Source organism: Semicossyphus pulcher, unplaced genomic scaffold (assembly GCF_022749685.1).
Source record: "Semicossyphus pulcher isolate SPU_LCO1_2020_fin unplaced genomic scaffold, fSemPul1.0.p SCAF_3, whole genome shotgun sequence".
In the NCBI taxonomy this organism is placed as follows: Eukaryota; Metazoa; Chordata; class Actinopteri; order Labriformes; family Labridae; genus Semicossyphus; species Semicossyphus pulcher.
In genome coordinates this window covers 26,067,644-26,078,853 of record NW_027211704.1, presented here as the reverse complement: position 1 = coordinate 26,078,853, position 11,210 = coordinate 26,067,644, and the positions used below count along the sequence as shown (strand labels likewise).

The 11,210-nt window shown below is 39.1% G+C and overlaps 1 protein-coding gene across 1 annotated transcript; it reads left to right on the top strand.

The window, feature by feature from the left end:
* Nucleotides 1–274: 274 nt before the first annotated feature.
* mdfic2 (MyoD family inhibitor domain containing 2) lies at nt 275–4,583 on the top strand. Its single transcript, XM_069678855.1, has 4 exons — nt 275–296; nt 1,199–1,403; nt 1,770–1,785; nt 4,335–4,583. Exons 1-4 carry the CDS (start codon nt 275–277, stop codon nt 4,581–4,583), a joined length of 492 nt encoding a protein of 163 aa, XP_069534956.1.
* The last annotated feature ends 6,627 nt before the right edge of the window (nt 4,584–11,210 follow it).

Sequence of the window (11,210 nt, the reverse complement as noted above, 5' to 3'; positions counted from 1 at the left end):
TTTGGACACTTCTCCTTTCCAAGATACTTTAAAAGATCTCGGCCCCACTTAAAGCCAGACTGATTTTGGTCCAACAGATTCTTCTTGGACAGGAAGTCAGAGACTTGATTAAAAACTGTGTACTCAAGTATTTTTGACAGGGAAGGTAGAAGTGAAACTGGTCTGTAGTTTTCAACCTGGTTTGGGTTGAGGGTGGGTTTTTCGAGCAGTGGGGTGACTTGAACTTACTTGAATGCAGTGGGGAATACACCTGTTGCCATCAAGTGTGGGGGAAATGGTCTGTAGGAGGTTTGATGGTATTGGGTCCAGTGGACAGGCAGTAGTCCGAGAGTCTAGAAGAAGCTTGGGGACTTCGTCCTCGGTCAGGGGGAGAATGAGGTGAGTGAGGCGTTAATAGCTGGTGGCTGTAGGCTGAGTTGGTAGGGCTCAGAGAACTGATTGCTGATGGTAGAAACCTTATTGGCGAGCATGTCTGGAGTGAGCAGAGTGGAGGTTGGGAGAGGCGGCAGATAGAGGAGTGAGTTGGCGGAAAATGATGCAAGTCGTTGATGATAATCACTGAGGTCAGTGGACTCAGTGTTTCATGGTATGTTGTGTCCTTTGTATGTATTTTTATAACATCCACTTATATAGAGTTGTATTGTATATTATTAGCATCTTAAGTCTAAAATATCTGCATACCTGCCCAGTTAAATCATTATTATAGCCACCATGTTCTTTCACTAACAAATGATGGGATTTTGGTCTTAAATTCAGTGTTCAGTGTGTAAAATGTGGGTATCTATTGGCAGGGTTAACTGCAGAAATGGAATGAAAAAAAAAGTATGTTTTTGTTTATACGCCTAGAAAAAATTAAGGGTTGTGTTTTTTATTAACTTAGAATGAGCCTTTTATATCAACAGAGGGAGCAGGTCTCGCCCATGTTGCATTGCCATGTTTCTACAGAAGCCCACAATGGACAAACCAAACACTTCCAGAGCAGGCTGTTTGTAATGTTGTGTGATTTTCATAGACACCATGCTAGGAAGGGAAGGGTGAGGGAAGATGCCTTCAGTAGATTGCATTCTGCAGCCTCAGACCTAGATGCCCCAAAATTTACACGCCGCTCCTTTAAATAATCAATCTTGTCGTATTTGTCAAATTAACCATTTTCCAACTTATGTATCTATATCTATGTGATATTTTGTCTCTTGGACAGAAAGGATACAGAATGAGGCTGAAGTCAGCGGCTGGAGACTTGGTGTCTCTGCAGAAACTGAGCCTGGGGAGACCAGTAGAGACAATAACGCTCAGCTACCCAAAGAGTGTGACAGCTCTCATTCCCCTTTGTTCTCTTTGAAGATGTATTTGAGGAGATCTTTTTCTGCAGCATCTTCCACCACAGACTCTCTGTCTCCTTCCCAGCAGAGCAACATTGGAGGTCAGTGACACCAGCACTTCATCACACCAGCCGGATGCCTTGTGGCTGTACATACAGCTGTTGTGGTCTGTCGCCAAATCATTTTAAGTAAACACACGTTAAAATTATTAAATATGAAATTGACTATTTTGAAATGATCTATTTTATTCCAAACATAGTTATTTTTTGCAGATGAAAGGAACGTTCAATAATAATGGTAGTATAATATAATAATGGAACACCCACAGACGGAATAAAAAAATACAAATTGCAAGCATTATGCCTCACCATGCTGTGAGAATGCTTAAATACAGTTCATTTAATCAATTATGAAAATGTGTGAATAATTTAAAAACTGAAACTACAGCAGAAAAAGGGAAACACTAATGCAAAAAATGGCCACCAAAGTAGAGTTAGTACTGCAGATGCAGCAGCATATGCGATTACACCAGACTGTATGTTCTTATGCACTTATTAAATTAAATATTAATTAAAATTTTAATTTAGTAATGGTAACTAATTTGAATTGAGGACATTTTCAGCATTTTTGTAATACCCTTATTTCTTTTCCATGAGATGACTAAATTGATGTTAACCTCTCCCTTTATATATTTAATATACAGTTGTAGTCAGAATATGGTTACTCTATCTTAGCATTAAGACTGAAGGCAGGCAGATGCAGCTTGGCTCTTTTCATATCTGAGAAGGATATTCGCCTAAAATTCTATAGCTCTTCTAAAACAATTGACCTTGTTTGGTCAATCTATTGCCATATACATGCCTTGGAGGTTTGAGACACAATCAAACACTGGAACTATTTTTTGAAAAACAATAGTGGGTTCAATAATCTACAGTGGGTTGCCAACTTATTTTTGGTAGAGGCCACTTGGAGCAGTGAGTGTCGGTCACATAACCTCTTTTTTTCATTTTGGCGTTCATGTTAACAAATTAGCAACAAATCCACAACTAGTGTGGCTCAGGCACGGCTTACGCACTCCGAGCCTCGCCTATTTTTTTTTACCATGTTTCTCTTCAATGATAAAGAAATTATCTGTTTTTATTTTTCTTCTTTTACTTGGTTTAATTATGTTTTGTCTGCTTGATTTTACACTGTATGCAAAACCACCATAAATAAAATGTTCATTAAAGAAATGATCTGTGGATAGTCATATTGACACAATACCAGCAATATTACACTTTTCACTACAGTTAAACATCTTTATCTGTAGAATATGTAATGATTATTTATTAACTCAAATCTGCCTCAATCGTTTGAGATTTCTGTCTGACAAAATTTAATTTATATTGAAACTGGCCATTATCAAAGGCAAACTCAATGTAAAGATATAGGACTGACAGCAGCGGGGTTGCAGCCAACACACTGCCACTGAATTGCTATGAGCTGCAGCAGTTAAGCGAGGCATGATGTGTGTTCCAAGCAATATGCACCTAAACACCTGAGCAGGATTTTTTTTTCAGTGGGCCAGATCATTTAGCTCAGCTTACCACTCCCAAATGGCTCTCATTTAGAACCACTTCTGGCATTTATAATTCATTCAAATTTTGCAATCTTTTAACCTGATTGGTATGTGAACATTTTTAAAAATTAAAATTTTTCTTACAATAATACCTAGCCTTTTAATTCCAGAATCAGCAAGCCACTTTATTTTCCAAGCATAACCAAAGTTTGGGGTCATTTTGTCCAGACAGTAAACATGGGCAATAATTTGTTAAGGTCAATGACATGGCTGGTTAACTAGGTTGTTTAGTTGTTAAATATACTGTCAAATTATATTTATTGTACGTCAACCATACTCACTGATATCGACTTTAATCTAGCTAGCTAGCACACAGTTAGCTTTCTGGCTCAGAAATATTTCCCGTTGCCTAGTCGTAGCTATGATCTGTTGTGTTTACTAGAGAAGTGAACAAAGTTCAGCTGCACGAGAACCTTATCGGACGGAAATTACTTTTTTACAGGTTAGTCAGACACTGGCGTTACCAGGGAGTCTGAATTATGTATTGTTAAAAAAACATTATATTTTATTGCAAAACACATGAAAACATAAAGTCATTGTCTTGTTTTTTCTTCAGAAATTTACCATGGTAGAAGCAGGATAATGCCCTTTGAGGTGTCCATAATCAGAAGTTAGGACTCTTTGGTAACAACCATCTAACGTTCTGGCGTCCACATTGTCCATAAATTCGTCATAATGGCCCCCTAATGGGGCAATTTTCCTCACACAAGCGATATCCTCCAAAGATCTGCATAACTGTTTATTGTATATTTTAATATTGCAGATCTAAAATTCATGAAAAAACAAAACACAAAACAGAGATTTGTACAGCCTTATGTAAAATCTGAACCAAATCCATTAGGACTTTCCTACTGCATGTCTTGGTGAGTAACTGTCTGTTCATGGTCAGTGTCATTTGATGATCTCATGCTTCATAACACCCATGGGGGCACCATTTGGCAAAGGCTGCTGGGAAGAGACATAGCACATAGTTCCACTGCAACCACAACACAACATAGAAATTCTCCTGGCAAAGTATAAAGGAGAGACTTCTTGTAATTGATTATGTCTCCAAACAGCTTGCTTGTCTCTCTGTGAGGGATCAAGGCACGATTTCCTAAATTATGCATGTGTAAAGGAAGGGAGGGGGGCTTTTAAAACGTTTTAAGATATGAGTGAAGAGCAGCAGCTCTTATAGCAGCATTATTTATGTCCCAAGACATGGTTTAAACTAAATCATCATCTCAAAGAGGTCATTTCATTCAACATGTGAACACGTCTTTAGAGCACGAGCAAAAACTAAATATGAATAAAATATAAAAAATAAACTTAAATATTATTACATAAAATACATATAAAATACAATAAAGCCATGTTTCCAATGTCCCTCCTGACTACATGTGTCTCCCTCAGTTGACTGTGCAGGCATTGTTCTGAAATGTCTCTTCTGCCGGTTCTACGACATGATGGTCATGCTGCCTGACTGCGAGAGAGTAGCCAATCACTGCTGCCCCAACTACAAACAAGTCGTCACCACTCTGGAGACTACGCCCAGCAGTAACGATGACTCCTGTGTTGACTTGGACTGTGGACTGTTCAATTCCTGTCATGATGCAGGTGACTGCCTTGAGTTGGCTATGGAGATTTCAGAATTATGCTATCACTAGGGGAAAACCCATAATAATCACAGATCATGATATAAATATGTCAGGCAATAAGGATTACACCCACTTCCAAACATACAGCGAGCAAGCGAACTATAGCTAATGGAGTGCAATCAACTGTTCAAATGTACTGCGAGTGATGTTGCAGTGCTGCAGGCGGGATGAGATTGTTTTTGGTGTCACATCTAAGTTCAGGCGAGCAAACCTTCACAGGAATAGAACCAGGGTGAGTGTTTTTCTCTCTCAGCCTGTTCACCGGCACAGGGAGAATGAAGACAAAATGAAACCTGAAACCTGAAATCTAGTGTTGGCTCGCTGGCTCGTAAGCATTGCTGAGAGTTGTCTCAGACTCACCCACTTGTTAGGTGGATTCTAAGGGCTAAAATCAGTTAAGAAAGAAAAATGTATGTCATCATATGCAACAGTTGTTATCTTAAAATGACAATATGAATATTATGTATCAGTGAATTCATGTGATCTTGTGTTTGAATGCATCCTGTGTGTGTGGAAATGTTACTATGTTGCTTAAGGAACTAATAGTCGCAAACTGATTGATGCATTGTAAATATACAGTATGTCTTTATCTCTAACTTCCTCTGACCTGACCTGGTTTTTACAAAAACTGATATTAACTATCTACTGTAGATACTGAATAAATGAAAACCTTAGTCTGACTAATTCAGTGTCTTGAATTGTACAGTCCCAGATAAATATGCAGCAAGGGAGCACTGTCATCACAAAGAATAATCTGGCCTTGAGGCCTGTGAATGCCATTGCTGCTCTGTTGATACACTGACATACCAGCAAGCACTCCAGCTTCAACATGATATTCTTTCTGAAGTATGTAAAAAAGGTCTTGCCCGTCCTCTGTTGAGGCTGCCTGTTTCAGTTCAAGTGCAATTGCAAACACAGGAGCCATTGGATAGGGGATTTGTGGGACACCAGTACTTGACCTCCATACTCAAAGACAGTTCCCTCAAGTGGTAGATCACTGTTTGGATCACTTCAGTCTTAAATATGTCCTTGTCACATAATGGACACAGGAGCACAGCTGCTATGCCAGTGTTAAAACTGTTACAGGTCAGGTCTTACTGGTTTATCCTCACTTACCAAACATTTGTTTTTGCTAATACATAGAAAGACCAAGAGAGTGATCACAGTCTACAGACAAAAAGACAACAATAGTGCAGTTTTCAAAAGCATTGCCATCTCTTGTAGTAACCCTTTTACAAGGTGGACATGGTGCTGTATTGAGGCATAATGTATCAAATCACATGGTCTGGATCTGAACCACCTGGGGAATTGGATCATTCATTTTAATGTGTAAAGTAAACATACATTGTTGTTCTCGTAAGTGTTTAATCTCTGTGGCTCAAAAAAGCTAATTTTCAATAACTGTAATAATCTTTCCATCACTGCCCAAGAGCCTCAGTGAGTCCCTCCCATGGAATATTCCAGTTAAGCAATGAAAAAAGGATTATAATATAACAGAGGAGTTTATTAGTCAGTAGAAAAAATCAGTTCTTCATCCCTTTGATTTCACAGTTAAGATAAACAGTAAAAATCACTAAGTATTTAGTGATTGAAAATAACATAAAGGCGACCGCTCACATCATTTCCTCCTCAAATAAACTCACACAGAAAAAGTGAATAGATGCAGTGTCTGATTAATGCTGACTTGTAGAAACTGGAAAGATGCTTCGGATATTGACAGTAACTCAGGACAAAAAATACAATACTGTGGGTTTATTTTTATACATTTTTGAACCTATAAAATGTATGGCTTTTTAATTAAGAGACGGTCAAATTCTTGCTTGCAGCTTATTTTGAATTTAAATAAGTGAGCGAGGGTGTTTCTTTCCAAACTTCCAAAGGGAAATTCCTCAATTGGATCAAATTGTTAAAGGCATACAAATAGATCAGTAAATGTGATGTTTCCTGCTAAATTGCCATATAGGGAATTTATTAAATGGCAGCCATCTAGCATGTGTCCAGTTTTCAGAAACATATACTGCACTATAAAAATATATTTATTATTATTTTTTTAATATTAGGAAAGGAAACATCTCTCTCTATCTCTCCAACTCTGCATGTTAGTTTTTCTGTCAAAGATGTGGCTAACACTTTTGTGTTGAATGTCTAAGCTTTACTCTTTGTTAGTTTGTAACATAGCTGGCTTGCTGGATTTGTCTTGAGAAATAATTAAATGGGAAAACACTGACTTGCATTTCTTAAAAATTCTATCTATGGTTTGAATATGTGAATAATTTAATTACCTGATAATATTACATATTTTTCAGGATTAATTTACTGTCCCAGGAAGACTAAAATGATTTTAAAATGTTGTCCATGTCCATACTTAGTGTCTGAGGAAGTTAACTTAGTATCTACTTTACGTACTAATTTATAGGTATTGTATGAAAATAAATGGACACTTTTGTATAGCGCATTAAGTTTTTCATGGAAACTTCTCTTGCAGTATATGACTTAGTCTCTAACTGTGAACATGTTCACATCCTGAAAGCAGTTAGGGGCTTCGACTGCACTGCACAGGCTAAAAAAAATGTAGATACTGCACATGCTGTGTAAAATTGTATGTTGCAGGTTACATCTACAGGGAACACTGCTTGTGACCAATTTTCTCATTACCTAGTGCAGCACAATTACAAAGCTGAGTGCTCTGGCTGAAACTGCTCCATAAAACCTATCGGAGGTCCTCTGTGGTTTTTCGCACATAAAGTGTGTCTGCATAAACAGATGCCAGTTTTAAAGCAAAAACATCTGCACATCCTAAACTCACTGGATCTCTGTCAAATTACCTGATGGCTTTGGGAGTAGTATGGCCTTCAGGAACTTTAATGTTTTTTAATAACATCCAAATGGCCTGTCCTTTACTGGCCAAGTTAAAATGCTGTTGCATACCGGCCGAGCGGATGTGGACAAGGTCAGGTGGTTTCACTATTGAACAACCCATGCATGCCAGTTAATGGTTGCTCAGAGGACAGTGTTAACCCGCTAGCTCGCATCTCCTCTAGTTTGTGGCTTAATTCAAAACACTTGTACAGGGTCAAGAAGAAACTCTAACATCCAAATGATTAAATGTGAAATGTGTTTTAAGCAAAACACTTTAAACACTGCACGCCGCTCCACTGCTATGTTTAGTGACACAAGACTCGCATTAACAAAGTGATCTAATCGCGTGCTGCTTTGCCATGTTTACATGCATCTCTGCACACTAATCGGATATGAGGTTGCTTCAGAGTTCAGGCCCTGATCGCTTCATTAGTGTGAAGCTGCTCTTCCTCCAGAGTACACAGCACTAATACCGTCTCCCTTCAGACACAGCGCCGCAGCCCAGAGTGGCCTCCCGAGGAAGCAGCACCATTAAATATTAATGCCATGTGTTTAGAGGGTTTTTATTTCAAACAGCGGGTTTGTCAGCATCTTATGTAGTGCTCCTCAAGATTAAGTCCATGTGGAAAATGGAGTCCTGAAGCTTTGTGCCTTCAGAATAATTTAGGCCTGTTTTTCTAATGGGGTTTCTGAGTTAATATTCTCAACATTTTCTCTGTGATTTTTTTAAGTAAATGGAGCATTTGTAAGTGGCTGAGGGTACTGCTTTCTTTACCTTGCAAAGTGCAACGTGTCACAACTGTCACAAGGTGAAGAATGTCTGGGTGCATTAATGATGTCACTTTGAACATTTGATGCCAGTATTTCTCAAGCGTCTTTTGCAGTTACAGTTGTGATGCAGGGCACTGTAAGAGCATGATCTCTGAGAATAACATGATCTCATGAATATGATCACTGAGAATAATAACATTCAGACCCACCAATCACTGATCATAGGAAGATGGCAAACATTTCAAAATACAATTCTGCAAGATAATTGACTTCATACGATTTATTCTCTTACTCGTCTACCACAGCACTGTATAGGCAGCAGGATATGTCTACATTTATTAAAAACCTATCAAGAAATTTGTCATATGTCCTCATTTTTTTGTCATTTGTTCTATTGTCCTAGTTTACATGCCAATTTCACAATTACCCCCTCATATGAACCTGACCTCACTTTTCATATAGGGAAGTGGTGTGTGTGAGCATTATCCTCAATTAGGTCAGGGGCGTTAATAGTACAGTGGAAAACGAACACTCCCCACAACATCCTCCAGGAATAGCGCCTGACACTACTGACTCTCTTGAATCTATATTTGGGCCACGGGCATGGATGTGTGTCACCCAAAACTACCCGCCTTATCACTGCCAGAGAAAGAGAAGTGAGTTGTGTGCCCATGGGCAGAGATTGTATAGGCACAAAGGGATCTCCCAGCAGGCACTGAAAAAAACAGGCCCTGGGCAGATTTTTATGATACCTTTCAATCAGTGTGTGATTCCCAGCTGAAATGACAGGTGATTTGACTCAGTCTCCAATTAATGACCTCATTTTAACAATTAAGAGAAGAGGAGGAAGGGGAAAGACCAGCTGGAAGACATTGAATAGGACCTGGGAGCGAGGTTAGTTGCCTTGATAATACAAAGCACTGCGATCAGGCTATGTCAAACGTGACTGGAGCCTGTAGTCGTAGCTGAGGTGACCTCTCCCTCCTTTAACCAGGTGGTGTCCTGCAGGGAGAGCACACATTGATGAGACACTGGCATGGGGAATGGAGGGTAGAAGGAAAAGAAGGGTGTGGCTTGGATAAGGCAAAGGGGTGACAAGAGGGTGGCAAGGGGAAGATGAAGTGCATCAAGCTGTGTGCCCACCCCCCTTCCACACACTCTTGCCCCCACCCCCCACAGCATAGAGGAAATTAAAGAGCTGTGTAGCAGGAGGAGAAGAGGGGAGGAGGTTGGTGATTTAGATCGTGGCACAGGGGGATGGGGACCCAGCACATTGGAGTTAATTACTGAATAATGAGGAACAATTTATTGTGTTCTTGTTAGAGACATCAAAATGCTGCTAGATACTGCCTATAGAGAGGAGCATGCCTCTCTCACTCTTCATGCATTAGTTCAAATGTGCTGTTTAACTCTGAGCTATAAAACACTCCCACCTTGCTTTGCTTTCCCTTATAAAATGTGGATGTTGCAGGTGTTCTGGGCTGATGAGGTGAAATATCGTATTGCTGTTCATTTAACTTTCCTTTGGGCCCTGTGGATTCTTACTAAAACCTAATGAGAGCTTCATTTACTTTGGATCAGTCTGTTTGCAATGGCTGTGCTGCTGCATACCAGCTATAATTGACCATGAACTATGATCTTTTCATTCTCTCAGTTCATTTTTATATTGATTTATATTGTAAAACATACTGAACACCAAAGCTTTATGTCCCAGGAAAATGTAAACAGCATGTTGAAATGCAGTGTAGTTATTCCTTCCATTATAATTATAATGAGAAAAAAATGTACGAGCCTTATTTCATTCATTCAACATAACCCTGTTTGGCTGCTTGGTATACATGTTAAATTTTTTATAGTGCATATTTTATATCAAGAATATGCTGAATTTTTAACATTACTAGAGAAAAGGCTTATTGGATTAGGATGGACCCATTTCTTTTGTTCAGTTATTATTATTCTAGACACCACAGTGTCACCCTCAGAGTTCACAACAGTTATGACATTTACATACAGAACAGATTACTCATGCATGGGACAGTTTTTAGGAATGCTCATGGGCTGTATGAATTTTCTTCATTAATGCTGTAAACAAGAAATTCCCCCATAATATTTCCTGTAAAAGACTGTCTGAGTATCACTTCATTTTTTTGGCAGGGAGTTGAAAGAAAGAACACTGAATGAAGCTCTCTCTTCTCTTAACAGTAAAGTGTCAAACTTGCCATCAGTCCTTAGCAGAGTGTGAAGTATCCCAAGGCTTTGATGTGTTAAATATGAAATCTGACCAAAGAACAAAGCAGCTGTCAGCAACCAGCACGTGTCAAAAGCAATCCATGCCAATTATTATTGAGTTTCTGTCATGCATTTATCTGCTGTGCAGACACTGAGGTGTGTAACAGAATTACACTGCTAACAAAGACTTGAGACATTTTTCAAAAATAAACATCACAGGCTTTGCTTGTCCTCATCAAAAGGTAACTGATGATCATCTGGAAAAACACTACAGTCCAAAAGGCATCGTTTCTCAGACTGCTTTGAAAAAAGGTTAAATGATTTGCTGCAACACAGTCAGAAGTGTTAGTCCCAACACTGTAGCCTGCTGTGACCTCGAGAATATGACTTTAACTTTGTCAAAGGTTCTCCACATTAACAGTAACACAATCACTGGATCACAAATCACACACTGTACGTTATGTGAGTTACATGCTGTGTCTCTCATGACATTGAGGAGGATAGCGAGAAGGTGCTTGCTGAGTGTGTAGCCATGCTGTGTTGCCCAAATAGATATGTTCCATCGGAGAGTGATGCAGCCTTCAGAATGATCCCGCTAGACAGATGAGTGCTACTTGAATGTTAATGAGGGCTCCTTTAGACACGCATAAATTAAATGATTAGATGTCTGCAATCATGCAAGGTCCTTAGGTGTCCCCTATTTATTGCATTTGAAATGTAGCTGCCTTTATTTACGACATGTCTCCCCTGCACAGGCTTCACCACCTGAGCAGGCTA

Coding starts and splice junctions, on each gene's coding strand:
- mdfic2 (XM_069678855.1), top strand. CDS start 275: ATGGTCTGTAGGAGGTTTGATG. Junction 297..1,198: donor GGTCTGTAGGAGGTTTGATG/GTATTGGGTCCA, acceptor TCTCTTGGACAG/AAAGGATACAGAATGAGGCT.